Source organism: Pipra filicauda, unplaced genomic scaffold (assembly GCF_003945595.2).
Source record: "Pipra filicauda isolate LSUMZ 115617 unplaced genomic scaffold, ASM394559v2 scaffold336_size1087642_pilon, whole genome shotgun sequence".
NCBI lineage: Eukaryota > Metazoa > Chordata > Aves > Passeriformes > Pipridae > Pipra > Pipra filicauda.
The window spans coordinates 1004623-1024031 of NW_024104461.1; the positions used below are offsets into that span (position 1 = coordinate 1004623).

General features: G+C 48.1%; 1 protein-coding gene and 1 long non-coding RNA gene across 4 annotated transcripts; one reads left to right on the top strand and one right to left on the bottom strand.

Annotated features, from left to right (window-relative positions):
- Positions 1 to 1466: 1466 nt before the first annotated feature.
- LOC113983122 lies at positions 1467 to 2901 on the bottom strand. The gene is made up of 2 exons (XR_003539000.2): positions 2694 to 2901; positions 1467 to 2122 (listed from the first exon to the last, which is right to left on the bottom strand). It is a non-coding gene; the product is annotated as an uncharacterized LOC113983122 (long non-coding RNA).
- Positions 2902 to 3002: 101 nt separating this feature from the next.
- GOSR2 (golgi SNAP receptor complex member 2) lies at positions 3003 to 17173 on the top strand. 3 transcript variants are annotated; one of them, XM_027711930.2, is made up of 6 exons: positions 3003 to 3066; positions 5028 to 5092; positions 6924 to 7032; positions 8394 to 8526; positions 11300 to 11440; positions 14430 to 17173. In XM_027711930.2, the coding sequence occupies exons 1-6, from the start codon at positions 3038 to 3040 to the stop codon at positions 14589 to 14591; spliced, it is 639 nt and encodes a 212-aa protein (XP_027567731.1). In that variant the 5' UTR covers positions 3003 to 3037; the 3' UTR covers positions 14592 to 17173. The 3 variants fall into 3 exon arrangements, with proteins under 3 accessions (XP_027567731.1, XP_027567735.1, XP_027567733.1); XM_027711932.2 differs by lacking the exon at positions 3003 to 3066 and adding an exon at positions 3170 to 3188; XM_027711934.2 differs by lacking the exon at positions 11300 to 11440 and having other exon boundaries at positions 3005 to 3066.
- Positions 17174 to 19409: the final 2236 nt, after the last annotated feature.

Here is a 19409-nt window from a genome sequence, read left to right on the forward strand (position 1 = left end):
CTGAATGCACTTGGGGTGTGAATGAATTTGGGGTGTGAATGCACTTGGGGTCTGGAGATTGTGTGACAGAGAGACCCCCCCAGTTTTCTCCCAGATTTCTGGGGCAGCGGTGAATATGAAATCCTTTTACCTCCTGTAGATGCTACCTGGGAATGACCTGGGGACATGTTAGACAGTGATAAGTGACTCTCTCCATCCTCTTTTATCCTGTTTACAATACAGAGGCTTTCCTTGAACAAAACCCTTTTTCCCCTCTCCCTGCTCCTGGCTGTTGTGTTTAAATGAGCCAATTTGCTGAAGGACTCCTCCTGGAAGGACTGGAAGTCTAACAAGACCTGACGCTTGGTCACAGAGTCTTGTTTCTGGCAAAATTCAATTTCTTCCCAAAAGAACAGAAATCTCTTCTCGTATTGCAGTTCTTGCCATTTCATCAGGGCTCCTGTGATACCTCTCACAGCCCTGGCCAGGAGGGAAATCCCAGCAACTATTTTCATTCAACCTATTTCCAGAAAGTGTTTGAAAATGGGGTATAATGGCTCAGGGAAGGGGGAGCAAAGGACAGGAATGTGTTTGTTACTGCTGCAGTTGATGGTTTTGTTGATATGTTGTTTATTCTTGGACTGATGTGATTTCTGGGGCTTATTTGACAGCCAGGGGATAATCTTTTGCCAGAGGCCTGGCTGGCTGAGTGGCAGGGCAGACAAAGTTTGATGCATTATCTGAGATGCAAGGGATGGACCCACAGGGGCAGATTCTCTCGTTAATTAAGGATGTGTAGTTATTTCACTCATTTATATCCCTGTGATGCTCAGGGACTTGTTCTCCTGTGACTAGGCTGCATTCTTCAGGTGCTCACCCTGAACTGCAATGAGCAACACTTTGGAGACTGTTCCAGCCTCAAGATTTCCCGTTTTGCCCAGTCCCACAGCAGGAGGTGTCTGAAAATAATTTCTCACCTTTCCTCCAACGTTTGTCAACCTTTAGGATCTTGAATTTTTGCTGTAGTTATTTAGCTTTGTCTAAGTGAAGTGCAGACAGGGCTGAGGTTGCTGAAGAGGGCTTAGCGTTAAACCAGTGTATTTAACTGTATTAGAGCATTTTATCTGGATGGACCCAGTTTAAGACATTATTCTTGGTGACAAAGCAGGTTTCTCTCCACACCACAGGTGGGACAGGCAGCACAAACCCAGAGAAGGGCAGAATCAGCCTAACAAAGCCTGAGAAACAAGTATAAAAAAAATGACACCATTTAATAGAGGGAAGAAATGGAGAGAGCTGAGAGCTTGCCTGGGCCACGAGGGCAGAGCTGCTCCTGATGAGTGTTAAATGCCCAATCTCGTGGTATGTATTGAATGCCTTACAGAATACAGGCCTTTTCCAGTTTTTCCCAATCAGGCATTTATTAGGATTAAGTTACATTTCCTGACAAGAACTATATTCCATTAAACTACACCGACAAGAAGGAGTCACTGTATTAATTGGAGGTTTTTAATCAATCGGTGTTTGATTTTAATCAGTGTATTTAATCAATCATAGTCCTAATTGGAGCTCTTCCAATCAATCATTGGAAAAAACAGTTTGCAGTGTCCTGCTGCCCTGATTAACTGGTTTATATTTCCTCTTCTTTAATTTTTATTTTTTTTTTATAATCCACATTCTCCTTGATTTTCCCATGAAGTTAAAAGGTGTCAGTAGTTCTGTGGCTCAGCAGACTCTGACCATAAAGCACGTGGGGCTTTGTAGCTCAGCAAATACAAGAAAGGGTTGTGGCTTTAACGATGGTGGATTATCTGGTCCAAACAATGAAGAAACAACGCACAGGTGAAAGAATTGAAAGGCTTTGATACAACTCCAGAGCAAGGCTTTGATTCCCAGCCCTGTGAGAAATGACAGGAACCTGTGCATCACTCTGGGACAGTGCATCCATATCCTCAAGAGCCCAGCCACAGGTACCACAGGTGCCACAGGTACCACAGATCTTAAGCAAGAGAATGAAAGTGGTCACCAGTGTCTTCATAGCTCAGAAAATTCATATTTCCTCCAAGGAGTCAACAGGTCCCTCCTCGTGACCTCCTCTGCTCTGTTGCCAGCTGTGGTGGTTGTAGGTCCTGTCTGGATGTCCCTGAAATGAGTCAACCTTGGTCAGGGGTGGGAAAGTCAGAACCTGGCCTGGACCTCTGAGCTGGGATTGCAAGCTGAGTGGTGGGATGGATCCCCGGTGGGACAGAGATGTCACCACCCCCCCAGGGCCCTGGCACTGACACCTCTGCTGCCCAGGCCACCCCAGGGGCTGATCTCCACGTGTGCCAGTGTCCATGTGTAGCCCAAGGAACACGGACCCACTGGAGTGAGTCCAGAGAATCCAAGGGCTGGATCCCTCTGCTCTGGAGCCAGGCTGGGAGAGCTGGGGGGGGGTCACCTGGAGAAGAGAAGGCTCCAGGGACACCTGAGAGCCCCTTGCAGGGCCTAAAGGGGCTCCAGGAGAGCTGGGGAGGGACTTGGGACAAAGGATGGAGGGACAGGACACAGGGAATGGCTTCCCACTGCCAGAGGGCAGGGTTAGATGGGATATTGGGAAGGAATCCTTCCCTGTGAGGGTGGGGAGGCCCTGGCACAGGTTGCTCAGAAAAGCTGTGGCTGCCCCTGGATCCCTGGAAGTGTCCAAGGCCAGGCTGGCCGGGGCTTGGAGCAACCTGGGCTAGTGGAAGGTGTCCGTGGCTGGGAACATGACGCCACGCAGGGGACGCAGTTCCACGGCCCCAAGGCAGCTCTCTCGGCTCACACCACCTCCGCTGAGCGTGGTGCCCGTCTGAAGCAGCAGCTTTGAGCTGCGGCTGCCTTGGAGAGCCCCGGAATTGGAATTTCTGGCAGGACGTGAATTCCCAACCCTGCCCGCCCCCTCACGGCTCCCGCCGGTCCTGCAGCGCCCCCTGGCGGCGGCGGCGGGAGGAGCAGGCGGCGCCGGAACCGGAAGCGGAAGCGGCGGAAGCGGAAGCGGCCGGAGGGCGACGTGTGCGGGGAGCGGCGCGCGAGCGGGATGGAGGGGCTGTACCAGCACACCAACAAGTGCGTGAGGGGAAACGGGGTTTGTGCCAGCACACCAGCAAGGGCGTGAGGGGAAACGGGGTTTGTGCCAGCACACCAGCAAGGGCGTGAGGGGGAGAGGGGCTGTACCAGCACACCAACAAGTGCGTGAGGGGGAGAGGGGCTGTACCAGAACACCAAGTGCGTGAGGGGAAACAGGAGGGGCTGTACCAGCACAGGAACAAGTTCGTGAGGGATGAGAGGCTGTACCAGCAAGCCAAGGAGTGAGTGAGGGGGAACAAGGGGTGTGAGGGGCTGTACCGGCACAGCAAGAAGTGCGTGAGGGCTGTGGGGGTGTGCCAGCGACCAGCGAGTGCGTGAGGGGAAGCAGGGCTCTGGCAGGTCTGAAGGGCTGTACCAGCACAGCAGCAGGTGTGTGAGGGGTGTGGGGGTGTTGAGAAATCAGGAAAGGCCTGTGTTCTGTAAAGCATTCAAGTCCATACTACAAGATCAAGCATTTCGAAGTTCCCAGGAGCTGCCGCCACGTCAGCCCTGAAGGGCTCAGCCCGGGCCACGGGGGACCTCTTAATTAATTATTAATTATTCCCTGTTAATTAATGTGCGTTCATTTAAGGGATGCTCGTTCATATTGGTTTTTGGGGCAGTAGGGTTTGAGGTGTCCTGCTGCTGCAGTTTGAACCACCTGTGGAAGCTCCTTGAGGATAAATCCCACACTTCATGGATAATGCCCATCTGTGCAGGGAGGAGTGGTGTGAAAAGTGCAAAATGAGGCAGAAAAATCTTGCAGCTCTGTTGTTACTCCATATGGAATAACTCACAGGTCCCTTCCTACTCAGAATTTTCTGTGATTCTGTGTGAAAGAGGATGAAGGACATGTTTAATCCAATATTCCAAGTCTCTGTGGTAATTTGCTGCTTTCTGGAGCTCTTTTAAGGGAGGTGGGGTGATAATTGAACTGGTTGAAAACGAAACTATAGAACAAGTGTGGGATTGCGGGGTACTGAGTATTGAATTGGTTCTGTAGTTAATTCCAAGCATTGCTGTACTTGGGACATCCCCTCTTCAGCAGCACAGAGTCAGGGTTCAGAAGGCAGCTCTGAGAGTTATTTAAAAATCTAATAACTGAAGAACAAATGTTTTAGTGCTCTGTAAGTTGGTTTCCAAAGTCTGGCTTCAGAAACATTTGTGCTTTGGTTATCAGATGAAAGAGCCACTAACATGACCAAGATTCTGGTCTCTTAAAATTCGTTTTTAAAAAAGGTCGTGATATTTTTGTAAATATCAAGTTTAATCAAAACCATCAATGAAGTGCCTTTATTGAAGTCGAATAGTGACCAGCTGTGAGACTGGTCACACCAAGTTTGGCTGCAGGTCCCTCTGGTCAGGACTATTTCAGCATTGCCCAACTGCAGAGCTCTGGGAAACACAGTAAAAAATGGACAAATATATGGAATACTTTGGTGTAATGTTGTCCCAGTCTCCCAGAAATGTGAGGCTTGGGGGTTTGAAACAGAAGAATTTGGCAACCATTAGTAGTTTTTCTTTGTTTCCGTTTGCCACTGCTTGTCCAGCAGCAGTAGTTCCTTATAATTTTAAGCTTTTAATTTCACCTGATGCCTCTGAGTTTATATGTTGTAGGACAGTGAAAACTGTCCTTATTCACCTTCTGTGCCATTCTGCTCTCAGGTATCTCCCCACTGTCACCTCCAGGCAGAACAGCTGTTTCTTGTAGAAAAGCTGTTTTGTGCTTTTCGTAATCTTCACCTTGATTTCTGTGCTTAAATGAAGTTACTCTGCAGTGCTCGTGGAGTGGAACTGCAGAGTGGTCAGTGGTGGTCAGTGATGGGCTGTCTGCACTGAACACTGTTGCTGATTCCTGCTCTGTTCTGAAAAGTACTTTTCAATAAAGGAAGCTGAAAACTGAGGAACTGAAAAATGATTTTGTAGCTGTCCCTGACTGCATTTCCTCTGTCTCCTGACAGGCAGGTCCATGAGGTGCAGTCGTACATGGGGCGCCTGGAGACTTCAGACAAGGAGTCAGTTCACTGTAAGTAGTTCTTAGTGAGGAGAGTCCCACCCAGGGACTGAGCTGACTCAGCTTGTGAGCTTTATCATTGTATTTGCAATCATTAGTGGGACAAATTTGGCTCTTGAGTCATTGTGATCAGCTGGAGACACAGCACCAGTTTGGAATACATTACAATTATTTTAGAGTTTAACTTCAGTAAGGTGATGTTTTGTAAGAAGGACAGAGCGGAAAAAGACGGAACAAGAATTTTCTTCAAATCATCCTCCTGTTGAAATCCTCTAACTGACAAATAGTGCTCACTGTGGGTGCCTCTGTAATGTCCTGATGTGGGAGTTCCAGAGTTTTGGTGCTGTTGGATTTTGGAACTCGTGGTCAGGGTGTGTTTGGAGGCCGTGCACCATAACTGGGTTAAAAGCCCCCATCACTGCCCTCGTGGAGGTGCAGTTAATAAACACCTTGATGTGGGCAGAGCTGCACATCCACAGCATTACTGGGCTGGTTTGTTAGAACCCAAAAAGTGAGGGATGTGGCTGTGCCTGCTCTGCTGTTGGTATTCCCTCAGCATCCACCAACTACAGCCTTCCCCTGAAGATGCTCAGTGCTGCTTCTGGGGAAAAGGCTGGGATTCAAGCAGGATGAGTCTGACAATTCCTGCTGTATCAGAGTCTGAACCTGTGATTCCATCTGCTTGTGGGAAATGTGCAGAACCATTAGGTCTGAAATTGCCTCAGTGAATCTGGACTATAACCCTGTGCTCCTAAATGACTCTGATAATAAAATGCTCTGATATGTGTGGCAGGACTTTTTACCCCAGTGCAGAATGGGCCCATGTATTTTGGACCTGTGTTTGAAGCCTTAATTCCTGCTTGAGTCACTAATAATGAGCTTCACCAGGAACTCCTGAGTGAAAGGACACTGCACTGACTGGATGCATTTATTGCATGTCCGTTGACTTCTATTACTCTAAATATTCTTGTGAAGTATGACGTTGCACTAAAAAGGGCTGTGATTACTTTCCTAGCCAAAAATAACAACTTTAAATCCTGGTTCTGGTTTTCGTGGTGATTGTACTACTCTGCCTACACTGCCAGAATTCCCAGACTGCTGTTCCCTGGGTGTGATTTTGAAAATGAATATGATTTCCTATCTTGCTTCTGCTGCTTGAGACCTTTTCAAGAGATAGGATTATGTACATCTTACATGGTCAATAAATGAACATACTGATTATTTATACATATATAAAGATACAGATAGTGCTGTGGATATTAGTGTGTATTTCAGAATTTATGGGAAAAGGGATTATCTGTGGCTGAGGAGCAGGAATAGGGGCCAGGAAATCAAACTTGCAGTTTGCCTTTTCCAACTTTGAGCAAATAGTCCCTCCTTGCTCAAAAAATCCTGTAATAGTGTTGTTTGGTCTAAGAAAAGCTGCTGTAACTGTCTGTCTGCTCTCCTGGGTGCTCTTCTGTTGAGTTTAGCTGCAGTAAATGATGGAGAGAAGAATTAGGACACTTTGATTTGTGTGTGTAGATGTGAGTCTGTTACTCTTTAATTGTGGGAGATCCAGGGGCAAAGAAAAGGGTCACGTGTGCTCTTTGCTTTTCTGGGTTCTGCTGAATGGGGTTTTCCTAGCTACCTTCTCTGAGGGGGGGGGAAAGGTGAGAGTGTCAAATTACTGAGCTAAAGAAGTGGTATTTCATGATATTTATAGTTCTGTTATCTGATTTTCATCCAGTAAGGATTTACATCTCTCAGGTTTTATGTACAGCTTTGAATGCTGTTGAGCTTTTCCCTTCATCAGATTGCAGTTCTTTAATTCAAATCAAATGATGTTTTTATTTCCTTGCAGTAGTGGAAAATGAGATCCAAGCAAGAATAGACAACATATTCAGCAACTTGGAACGCCTGGAAATCCTGTCCAGCAAAGAACCTCCCAACAAGAGGCAGAATGCCAAGCTGTGAGTTCACCTGCCTGGCTCTGATTGGGCAGGGGAGTCTTTGTAATTATTTTAATTAAATTTATTGAAGTCCTTTGCCTTTTGATTTGCATGAAACTATTATACTCTGCATAACTTACTCTGTGCTCTGCAGTAGCAGAGTTGAGGCACAGAGACAAAATTGCTTTCCTGCATTTAACCACAGAATGATTAAGGTTGGAAAAGACCTCAAAGATCCTCAAGTCCAGACTGGTGGTGGAGCTGGAGTTGTGGCTCTGTTCTCAGATGAGCAGAACATCCACTTGGAGGCTTAAATAAAATTCCACTTTGTATGATATTTGGTTTTAATGCATTTGTGGATGTAGGGAGTAACATTCCTTCAGTTGGTGTCATTTTCTCTGGACCACTGTCCTGGCTGTTGGTGACTAAAATGAGATTTCTAAAGTGAGCACTGCTTTGAGCAGGAGGTTGGACCACAGACATCAGGAATTGCTGTTCTTAATTAATTCTGTGATTCAATTATTGATGTCCCAAAACACCCTTGTAGACAGTAGGGGTAGATTTCATGTGTTATAGAGGTCAGTATGTGAAGTAGTCATGAATTTCTTTATAGAATCTCATTTGGGTTGGAAGGGACCTTAAAGATCTTCTTGTTCCAACTCCCTGCCATGGGCAGGGACACCTTCCACCAGACCAGGATAGTCTGATAATCAAGGTAATCAGTTATCTAGTGTGGTAATCAAACATTAAACATTATCAAACGTGTAATCAGGAGTTCTGGACAGGATTTGTTTCAGCCCAGTGCAGATGTCTGCGGTGTCTCCTGTTTTACCCACTGACTTTCAGTCTTCTTTTAATAAATATTCAAACTTAAGAACATGGTGCTAATTAATGAAGCTTGAAAGCTTCATCTTTTGTGTGAATGAGGATCATAAAATAGAAAACCTGCCATCTTTCCAAATCTGTGTTATATGAGAAATAGATATGTATAACTCCTGAAGAGACCAGTGATGGGATAGGATGGCTGAGACTGCCCATTAGCTCTCCTGTGTATTTATTGCACTTTTTTGCTCAAAGCAAGCTGTTAAATGTCAGAAATACTTTGTTTGAGACAACTCAGGAATTCTGCTTCACATTCTGTTGTTAGCCTGGAGGCTAAATAATTGATTAAAATAAATAATCACTTGTTAAATCATCACCTATTTGGTAGAAAAACGAGGCAGGGAAGACGTGAGTGTGGAATTTTGGCCTGATATTGAACGTCCTGCGTCCTTCTGGAGAAGTAGAACCCATCAGTCCGTGTTACCTGGTAATGCTGCATTGTCCTTGCGAGAACCAGCAGCACAGAGCAGTGTTTTCACCCTGCTGTTGGTCCTTTCCAGGAGGGTGGACCAGCTGAAGTATGATGTGCAGCACCTGCAGACGGCCCTGAGGAACTTCCAGCACCGGCGGTACCTGCGGGAGCAGCAGGAGCGGCAGCGGGAGGAGCTGCTGGCCAGGACCTTCACCACCAATGTAAATATGTGTGTTTACCTCGGTGGAAACACGTGTGGTTCACCTCTCTGTGCTCCAGGAGCTGCAGGCTGGCAGAGCAGCTTCAGGCAGGGCTGTTGAATGCTGCTGTGTCAGTAAAGGCAGAGAAGGATAACAATGTAGGGATAAAGTACAGCTCTCACATGGCTGTGAGGACACAGCAGGAAAAGACTCCAGAAGCTGCTGCTCCTGTTTTATTCAGTGCAGTTCCACCTGGCTTTATAGGGCAGTTGCAAAAGGGTGAATGAGGTAGGTACCAAAGGGTACATTTTACTTGGATTTGTGTCAAATCCTGAGATCTGTGAAAAGCCTGACTTTATACACCCTGCTGACAGTAGATGTCAGCAAACTGCTACTTATCCAAATACAAATCACACAGCTGGGACAAAGCCATTGCTTTTTGCCTAGAAATGAGTCAAAAGTTTGTAATAACATGAACATGTTCCACCTGTTCATGCTAATTCTTAGTTCCTCTGCTGGGAAGTCCCCCCGCTGCAAGTTCCTGGAGGAGTTTCGCTCTGAGTAATGTAGGTTCACTTTCAGATTTCCCTTTTCTGCAGCTGAAAAGTTAGTCTTGGTTTTGTTTGGGGGTTCTTTGTGTTTTGTTTTGTGGTTTTTTGTTTTTTTTTTTTAATCATTATTATTTTTTAAAGTTTTTTCTTCCCTTTTTTGTTGAAGGCACCTTCCGTAGCATTCATTATCTGTGTTGTCAGTCACTGTTAGGGCCAGGAAGAATGAATGTGGGGGATCCTCTTTGCTTGAGACTTGGGCAGTTCCATGCACTTCTCACAGCCTGCCAGAAAGATAATGTCTGGTATTCTGTTGGCTATTTCAAACTGTTAAACAAGGCTAGAAAGGAACACTGAGATTTGAAACCTGATTTATTTTTAAACACTTTGGTGTTCCTCTGCAAATAGGGACAAGTTTTCCTACAGGAAAATTCGTTGTTAAAACGTGTGTTAGAGGAACAGTTTTAAAGAGCAATAGCTGGCTTACAGATGCAAAATATAGAGCAAACTGGGTTTTTTTCCTCCTTTAGATCTTGAAATGTGTCTCAAAGGAAAGAAAACACATGATTATTTTGTATTTCTTTTTACCTTGCTACAAAAATGTGACTTTGAAGTGACATTTTAATAGGAAAATGAGGATTTATTTGTCAGTTGTTGGCTTATTTTGGTTAGAAGTTACACAGTTCATATTCATAACTCCCCTATTCTATTAAATGGTGATGTCAACTGAGTGTTGGGGCATCCTCAGGAAGTCACTGTGACATCCAGAACAGTTTTTGGAAGCTGTTCTGAACATTTGGCTTAATTCAGAGTTTAAGTGGTCTTCAAAGCCTGCCCTGTACCATTCTGGAGAAAACCCCAAAGAGCAAATCAAAGCTCTCGTGGTGCCATCTCATCTCCTTGGGAGGGGGGTCACAAATCTACTCCCACATTTTCATTGCTGCCTAATAGTGTCTGAAAAGAGCCCCTTGTGTAGGAAATGAAATCCTTGCTGATTTGAAGGTTGTTAAATCTGTGGAACAAGAGCCTTTAAATGCCAGTCCAAGTGCTTCTGCTCACAGACTTGTGTCAGCCCTGGTGCTTCCTGAGCAGGGGGTCAGTGTGTGTGTCCTGGCACAGCCTCTTCCCCAGGCCCTCGTGGCTCTGGCACTGTCCTTGGCTCTGGCACTGTCCTTGGCTCTCCTTCTCTCACAGTCAGCCTGGGCACTGCAGCCCCTGCACTGGATCCTGCAGGGCATCTTCACACCCACCTCGGGGGTTTGAACTGGAGATTGTGCTCAGAGCACATTCCCTGGGTCCCCTGGGTGTGACCTGCAGCTCACAGGCACGTGCTGCAGACAGGAATTCTGCCTCTGGGCCGTTCTTGTTCTGAGTCCCTGGGAGCAGGGATCAGTGTTCCCACACTTACCAGTGTCACCATTCCTGCTCTAAACCAGTGTGGGAGTGATGAGCCATTTCCTTGCTCTCTGGAAGAGAGAGAAGATTGAACTGGGGGCCTTTGACAGAAACAAGTGATCGCATCCTCTGCCCACTTGTGCAGTCCAGATTAGAGCTTTATCCCATCATTTCCATTTCAAGATTCCTAGTTCCTTGTTGAGCAAATGCATCTTTCCTGGAAAAAATGTGAAAAATGTAAATTTTTAATTATTTTTTTTCTCTGAGGCCCTGGGTGATGAGTGAGCCAGAGCTCAGGGAACCAGGCCCATGTCTGTTCGCCCTCACTGCCAGAAATTTGCACCATGTCATAAGTACTTGGAATATCATCTCCAAACATTGGGTTTTTCAGGCCTTTTGTCGCTCAGAGACATGGTGGGAAATGTTCCACAAATCTTTCACTTGCAATGATCAAATGACTCCTTGTTAAACACCTTCTGTAGCTTTGATGTTCTGTCTTGCAATAACCCTTTCCTACATAAATCATAAACTGAGATCATAAAGATTCATAGAATGAGATTATAAAAATTCTCTGCTTGGATCTCTTTATCATAAACTGAGATTATAAAAATTCTCTGCTTTTAATCCCTTTATCCTCGAGATGGAATTGCAGTGGAGCAGCTGATCAGCTTTGCCCTTGGCTTCCTCCCTGTCTTCTCTAAATTGTTTTCACTCAGTGTTGTGTTAAATATCCTGATGGAAAAGCTGTTTTGCAGGCAGTCCCCCCAGCCCTTGGGGTGTTGCAGGGGGGTGTGTGCTGGGTGTGGGCAGTGTGAGTGAGCAGGTAACCGAGTCCCTGCCTTTCCCCACAGGACTCTGCCACCACCATCCCGATCGACGAAACCCTGCAGTATAACGAGTCCCTGCAGAGTGCCCACCGAGGCATGGATGAGCTTATTGGCAGTGGCACCAACATCCTGCAGGGCCTGAGGGACCAGAGAGTCACCTTAAAGGTGGGGCATTGTTTTTTACCGAAGACCCCACGTTTTTCTGTGTTTGTGATGACCAGCCTTTGTAAAATCGATCCATGCGTTGCTTCGAGCTGAGGGTGCTGGAAAGCCCAGACTTCATTTAAACAACCTGAAATCTTTACATTTTATCATCCTTTTAGTAATATCTTTAAGGTCTTTCTGGGCCTGGCTGGCCTTCCCCCTGCAGGGCAGTATCTGGAGTGCTGAATCTTGTGTTTTATTCCCTTATGTTTGTTTTCCTTTGGTTGGTTGTTGGTTTTGGTTCAGTTCAGAAGGGGCAGGAACTGGCTGGCAGGTGTTGGTTCAGATGAACATCACTCAGAGCTGCTGTAAGCACTTGTGTGTGAGATTAGTGATAGAAGTAATGCTCCTCAGTAATGAAGATAATGTACCTCAGGAATAAAGATAATGTACCTCAACATCCCTCCCTCCCCAAACACTGCTCATTTCAGCTGTATTTCTGCAAGTCTCTTAAGAGCAAATATTTGCCTTTTATCTTAAAGGCTATTCAAAGTGATGTTATATTTTGAGTGAACAGCTCAAAGATAGAAAAGCTTTTTTAGTGTGTGTGGGGAGAAACTGAATTTCTGAAAAATGTGGGGAAATCCTTTTGTGTGTTGTAGTCATCTTCTGATGGGGATAACTGCTGTTGTCTGCCTTGGGATGTATCTGCCAGAGGATTTAGGCATTTTCAGTGACATGAATTCCTGTTTTGGTCAGGAATCAAATGTCCCTGGTGTCACAGGCAGTGACAGCCTGGCCTGCACTGCAGCTCACACACAGGGAGCTGAGCTGCACACACGGGCACTTTGCTGTCCTGGTCACAGAATTCCAGGTTCGTGGTTCTCCCAAAGCCCTGCACAGGACCAGCACGGGGGATAAAGCAGGGCTGGAGCTCCTTTTCTGCTCCCTAGTCTGGTGAGCAGTCCCTGCACCACAGATGTCACCTGCAGGCATTAAAGCAGAGTTTGGGGCCAGGTCCTTTCCAAGATGAGATTTGGCTTCTTGGATCAGGTCACTTGTTCACTGAATAGAGATTAGTTTTTATACAGAGTCAATTACTAGAACAACTTGAAGAAAATTTGGTGGGGTGTTCATTCATTGCAGAGGAATGTTGTCACTGGGTTGTCTGGGGGCAGGACTGGGGGGTAGAAAGGGGTTCTGCTCCTGTGGGATCCCATGGGGCCCCTGCAGGGAGCTGTGCCCTGTCTCCCCTGGCAGCCTGTGCCCTGGGGGAGCTCTGCAGCAGGGAACTGGTGGGGGTCTCTGCCCAAGGTCTGTGCTTTGGGGCCATAGAGTCCTTGTGTTTTCAGGGGGATATTTCCTCTTCCTCACAGGTGAGGAAACATCTGTTCATGTTCCTTTTCCCCTTACCCAGCTTTTCATACACTGACAGGGCTTTGTTGCCTGATAACATCTGGCAGAAGCAGCTGCTGTAAGAGACAGTTACAGAGGGGAATAGGTTAATGTGGAATCGTGGACTATCCTAAATGGGAAAGGACCCCCAAGGATCATCCAGTCCAACCCCTGGCCCTGTACAGACACCCCAACAATCCCACCCTGTCCCTCAGAGCGTTGTCCAAACCCTCCTGGAGCTCTGGCAGCCTTGGGGCCGTGCCCACTGCCCTGGGGAGCCTGGGCAGTGCCAACCAACCTCTGGGGGAAGGACCTTTCCCTGAGATCCAACCTGAGCCTGCCCTGGCACAGCTCCAGCCGTTCCCTGGGTCCTGTCCCTGCTCACAGAGAGCAGAGATTGGAGCTGCCACTCCAGACCCCCTCATTCTCCTCTTCTCCAGCTGAACAAGCCAAGTGCCCTCAGCCACTCGTGTGGGCCCTCCAGACCCTTCCCCATCCTCATGTCCCTCCTTTGGACACTCCCTAATACCTTTATTCTCTCAAACTTTGTGCTTATTTGGTATAAATAGACAGGTATGGACCAAGTATTCCCAGATTATCACTTTAACTGTTCTAATTATACAATTCCACTGTTCCATGACTGCAAGAATTGAGAGTTTTCATTTTTTATTGTTTTATTTTATTTTATTTCAAAGCTTTATATTTGGTTTGTTTTCTCCCTGCAAGGTTTGGTATTTTCTGAAGCAGTGTGAAAAGATTCTGCAGGGACAGGGAAGAGCTGAACCCAAGAGCAGCCTGCAGGGGGTTAATGTGAGGTGTGGGAAATGCGGGGGGAAAATGTGATGATGTGTTACTGGAAAGACCCAACCTGATTTCAGTGCAGGGCCCGAGTACCTGCACAACCCTGAACAGAAGAAACTGTCATTTTTCATTACAAACCTGTATGTTCTGTGGATTGAGAAGCTGTTTGTGCATGTGTGCCTGATATTGTTGATCTAAAAGTCCTCAGGGAGATTTTTCTGATCTTCAGTCAGGTTTGTGTTCAAAACAATTCCAAATTTTCACATTTTTACTCTTCTGAGACCAAAGATACAGTGGACTGTGGGAAGAGAAGCTGAAGTTTTTATTTCAAAGTCCAAGCACGGAGTTGAGCACTGTGATGGGAATCTGTGCTTCTGACCTGGCTCAGAGATGAAACCAGTTACAGCTTCCTGAAGGGGCTGTTCTGCCAAGGATGACCCAGAGCCACTGTGAGGGACGGGTCCCTTGTCCTGGTGTGACAGGGCAGTTCCCCCTGGGAGCACACAGGCTGCCAGCTCCTTTTAGACCCCATCTGGAACTCTTACTCCTCCCTAGGGAGTGCATTTTTCTGAGACACTTTTTATGTGTGCTTGTCCAGACAGATTGTTTTGTGTCTTTAACCACATCTTTGTTCATGTGTGTGAATTAATTAGTCCCAACCTGCAGCTATTTCCAGGATTCTGTGGCCTCCCCCTGTCAAATGGTTCCATGGTCAGAATCCATCCCTCACCACCCAGGATGAAACATTCTCGGGCTGTGGAATAAGTGTCAGACCAGGAGGTTAATGGTGTCTTTGGTGTGTTTTTGCTCTCAGGGTACCCACAAGAAGATCCTGGATGTTGCCAACATGCTGGGCTTGTCCAACACGGTGATGAGGCTCATCGAGAAACGCGCCTTCCAGGACAAGTTCCTGATGCTGGGGGGGATGGCAGTGACCTGTGTCATCATGTTCCTCGTGGTGCAGTACCTCACATGAGCTGCTGAGCCAGAGACACAGTCCTTGGGAGCAACGTGGACTGGACTTCCCTCTGGGTGCTGCTTTGGATGAGCCCTTCCCATGGACTTCAGAGTTTACAAATCCCACCTGGACACATGTCATGTGGAAAGCACGTCAGGAGCTGGATGTGTCTGGGGACACTGTAATTGAGAATGGCCCTGTAAAAATACCCCCTGGCCTTTACTGCTCTCATCTCATGTCTGCAGGTTTGAGGATCTGGTTCAGAGGAAGCAGAAGTGAATATTGTGCCCAGCAAGGCAAGGCAGGAATGTCCCTTTGGAGGCACAGGGACAGGAGGATGCAGAGTGGAAGCTGCAAGTGAATCTCTCCTGTGCTGGCCAGAGCTGACCCTGGAACTGCACTTGGCAGTGCATGAAGGGCACAGAGACTTCCCAGGGTTTGTGGCCCTGGGCCTGTGGACTGAGTGTGCAGAAAGACTTGGGGAGTGAAGGGTTTCCATCTGCAGATCCACCATTTGCTTGGAAGAGGAGGAGGGTTTGTGGGGAGAGGTCTTAGGGCACAGTTAAACCTCAGTTAACTCTACACACAGCATCAAACAGCACAGATCTCCTGGCTGAGGCTGCAGTGCTGCTCAGCTCACCTCAGGGTGTTTGGTACCTCTCTCTGCCCCTCTGCTCCCAGGGCAAGGTCAGTGCTGTGCTCCTGCCTCCTCCAGGCGGGTGCACATCCCTGGGCCTCCCACCCAATCCAGCCTCCAAAACTGGGGGACATTCCTGATGCTGGTGAACATCCCCGTGGATGGGCTGTGCTCCTGAGGTGCTGCTTGGGTTCTGGGCTCTGGAGTTGGTACTTTGGGGTTGATGGAGCAGGTGAGTCCCCCTGTGCTCCACGGAGGTGTGGGATTGTTCGTGGAGCTGGGACAGGCTCCCTGCTGCTCTTTACATCATGGGGACAGTGGGATGAGCTCAACAGGCCTGTCACAGGCAGCTGTGGTTCCTCAAGCTCTGTGCCTTGGGATGGTCACAACCCCATCCTTGGGCAGGGTGTGCTCCAGGTTACCTTTGCACCCGTGGAGTTACTGGCACAGACACTTGGCTGGGACACGTGTGCTCAGGGGAGTTCCCTGGCACAGGTCAACCCCGAGCTGGGAGATGCCTTTCCAATCCAGCCCTGCTTTCCCTGCAGCCTGGGGGTTCTGTCAGAGGGGCCATCCTGGGATTTTGGGCAGCATCCATTTCGATCACCCCTCAGGTCCATTCCCATCCCAACGTGTCCGGAGCATTCCCTGATGTCTGGCGGCAGCACAGAGGTGTCATATCCAGATGATGTGGCCTTGTGCTGGCAATTCCTTCCTTGTTTTCTGTCTGGAATGGTTGTGGGTCTCTGGGTTAGTGACAGATCACAAGTCTGCATTCTCTCTTTGCTTTTATCATGTAGCCTGTTGCAAACTGGGAGAAACGGTTTAAATAACTCCAAAAATGAATTTCAGTGAGCCCGGGGCTGTGCTGGGCTGCTGTGCCCAGACAGAGCTCCCAGAGCAGATCAGCTGCCCCAGCCCATGGGCTTCTCCATGGGCTTGATGCCTCTGAGGTGTGTCCTGCTCTGTGTTCCCTCTTTGTCCAGGCTTTCCAAGGAAACACTTCGGCAGAGCAGGCATGGAATTGGTTTTCATTTGAGCCCAAGGGAGGAGGGGATTCAAAGGAAAAGAGGAATTGTGGCAGTGACAGAGCATCTATCTTGCTTTGCAATCTAAACCTTAAATCCAAATTGAGCTTAGATTTATTCTGAGTATGAAATCTGATGGATTCCTCCTGTGGTGCCCTTGGGAGGTCACTTGGCAGGGCAGCTGGGCACTTGTGAGAGGTCCCTGAAATCTCTTTCTGTCTCCCATGAACTGCTCCAATTCCATTTGATTTTACAGATTGGGGTTCAGAGATTGGGGCTGTCATTGTTTAAAGTTTCTGTGACCTGCTGTAGGAGGGTTTGTCTCACACAAAGGTGGGTCTCTGGCCAATCTCTTTCCTTTTGGGCTGTGGTGGGAGCCATAAAATATTTGGAACTGGATTTTTTTTCTGTTTCTGAGCCCAGTTTGGCATTTCAGTGGATGTTTCCTTGTTAATTTGTTTTGCCTCCTGGAATCTCCTTGTCCCTGCACAGGCTGATTTCCCCACAGGGAGCCAAGTGTCCTTGCTGTCCCCTGCATCCAGAGGTGGATGAGGGGCTTGGAGGAACCCCCTGGATTTGAGGACACGTGACTTCAAACACGGTTGTACTGCACGGGAAGTACAAGGTGGCCTTGGAAACCCAAGTGCTCTCAGGGGTGTTGTGTAAAACCCCAGAAAGCCTCCACTGCAGTGGGATGGGGTGGGATCGGGGTCCCTGGGATGGGGAATGAGCCAGACCTGGAGCTCTGCTGGCTTTGCTTGTGTTGCTGCTGCAGCTCTGGGATGAGCTGCTCTCCCACGAGGGGACACTCTGGGAATTCACTTGCCTCTGGAAAAAAACCCTTTTTACCAGTATTTTATACACAAAGGAGTGGGGGTGGGACATGATGTGATTCATGTGATATTCTGTGAATAAAGATTTTTTTTTTTCAGCCACGATGAAGGTTTTTTACCTTGACCAGCACGTTGAGGCCCAGATAAACCAGCAGGACCAGTTTGGGGCTGTCAGGAGCCCTGTCCCAGCTCAAGGGGAAGGGAAGTTCCCAGAAGGTGGAAGCAGGATTGGCCAGCTCAGAGTGGGATCGATGCTGCTTCGGGGTCAAAGCCAGGGAGGGTTGGGAGGGGCTTGTAGGAATTCTTTGGTAGCAAAAGGAGCCAAAGGCCCCCAGGGATGGGGCTGATGATGCAGGTTGGGGGCCGGGAGACCCCCTGTCCTGCTGCCCCTTCTCTGGGTTCTGGTTAAGAGCAGTGAAGGAAGAACCTGGAGGGCAAAATGGGGCTGTTGATAAAGAGATTGTGGATTTCAAATGTGAGATCAAGGGGTTGGATTATCTTCCTCTTGCTATTAATTTCTGTTTTGAAATAATTCCAGTCCCCCAGAGTTACAAAACACTTACTAAATAAGAAAATATCCAGCAAAGAATGCAGGAAGTCGTCAGTGCTGTAGGTCTGAAGGGGGTGCAGAGATGGGACGGGTCTGCTCCATGTCCCTTCCAGGGCCCCTGAAGGGCTTCGATCTCTGTTTCTCTTGGGTTTTACTCCTCTGTCCCTTTGTTTTTTAAAAATAATAATAAAAAATAATAGTTTTAATTATTAAAGTTAATTAACGAGTCCTTATCTCGACCCACAAGTTTTACTTTTGTCCCCTTCGTTGCCCCCGATCCCTGCCGGGGCAGGGAGGGAATGGTTGTGGGATGTTCTGGGTGGGGTTAAATCAAGACAATTAAACCTGAGAGGGAAAAGCTTTTGAAACAAAGAAACCAATCGGGTGAGTATTTGAGCAGTTAAAAAGCGTGAAATGGGGGTACAGTATAGAATCGAGAGGGAGATAATGGGTGATAAAGATGATGGTTGGGTGGGACAGAATTAATTTAGAAGGAAGATAGTGCAGATAAGCACCGGAGGATGTTTGGAGTTGGCCGGGAAGCAAAGCCTGCTCTGTGCCTCTCCCCTTACGCTGATTCCTCATGTTAACCCCGGAATGTCCGAGTACAAGGCGGGGGGGGGGGGGGGGTTAAAAACGTCCTTTAGTGCAAAACACAACCCAGGACTAGAATAACAACGCTGGGTGTCTCAGCTCGGGGAGAGAGATGTCTCCCCTGGTCCATAACAGAACCCACAGGTGGAGGTGTCACAGAATCCCAGGATATGCTGAGTTGGGAGGGACCCACAAGGATTGCCAAGTCCAACCCTCGGCCCTGCACAGGACAGTCCAGGAGTCACACCGTGAGCCTGAGGGTGTCGTGGTTTCCCAGTCTCTGCAGAGGGTGCTCCTGCCCTGCTCTTGTCTCCCAAACTTGCGGGGTGAGAAGCCTTTCCCTCCCCAGCCCCTCAGCTCTCTGCACTCACCGGCTCCAGGTGCTGCAGTCCCGAGGGATTCCTGGCATCTCGAGGGATTCCTGGCATCCCGAGGGATTCCTGGCATCCCGAGGGATTCCTGGCATCCCGAGGGATTCCTGGCATCCCGAGGGATTCCTCCTCCTCCCAGGCATCGTTGGGCTCCTGTTCCACAACTCTTGGTTATTTCTGTGCCTCCTCTTAGAGGTGCAAGGCCAAGAGCAAAGGAGGGGGAGGGGGGAATAAACCAGTGGCGAGATCAGAGAAGAACAATAAGTCATACCACGGTTCTGGAAATGGGCAGGAGAAACTACAGCCCACTGGGAATGGAAATGGTACCAGAATCCAAAAATATAGGGCAGGGATATTGTCAGGGATATTGTCAGAGACCTTGGCTGTCTCTGCTGCCCTGGGCCAGGATGGAATCTCTACAGCAGGAGCAGAAAAGCCAAGGCACAGATGGAACAGGACTTGGCAAAGGACACAGGTCAGAATGGAAAAGCCAAGGAGAGATTACGCTCCTGATAAACGAGAAGGGAGAACTGGTGGCAACAGATGGAGAGCTGGGGCTGTTCAACCTGGAGAAGCTCCAGAGACCTTAGATCCCCTTCCAGTGCCTAGAGGGGGATAATGAAAGAGGGAGAGGGACTTTTTACACAGACAGACACTGACAAGGAGGGGAATGGTTTTAAACTAAAAGAGGAGAGATTTAGATTAGATGTTAGGAAGAAATTTCCCTGTGAGGGTGGGGAGGCCCTGGCACAGGTTGCCCAGAGAAGCTGTGGCTGCCCCTGGATCCCTGGAAGTGTCCAAGGCCAGGTTGGACGGGGCTTGG

Coding starts and splice junctions, on each gene's coding strand:
- GOSR2 (XM_027711930.2), top strand. CDS start 3,038: ATGGAGGGGCTGTACCAGCACACCAACAA. Junction 7,033..8,393: donor AAGAGGCAGAATGCCAAGCT/GTGAGTTCACCT, acceptor GGTCCTTTCCAG/GAGGGTGGACCAGCTGAAGT. Junction 11,441..14,429: donor ACCAGAGAGTCACCTTAAAG/GTGGGGCATTGT, acceptor TTTTGCTCTCAG/GGTACCCACAAGAAGATCCT.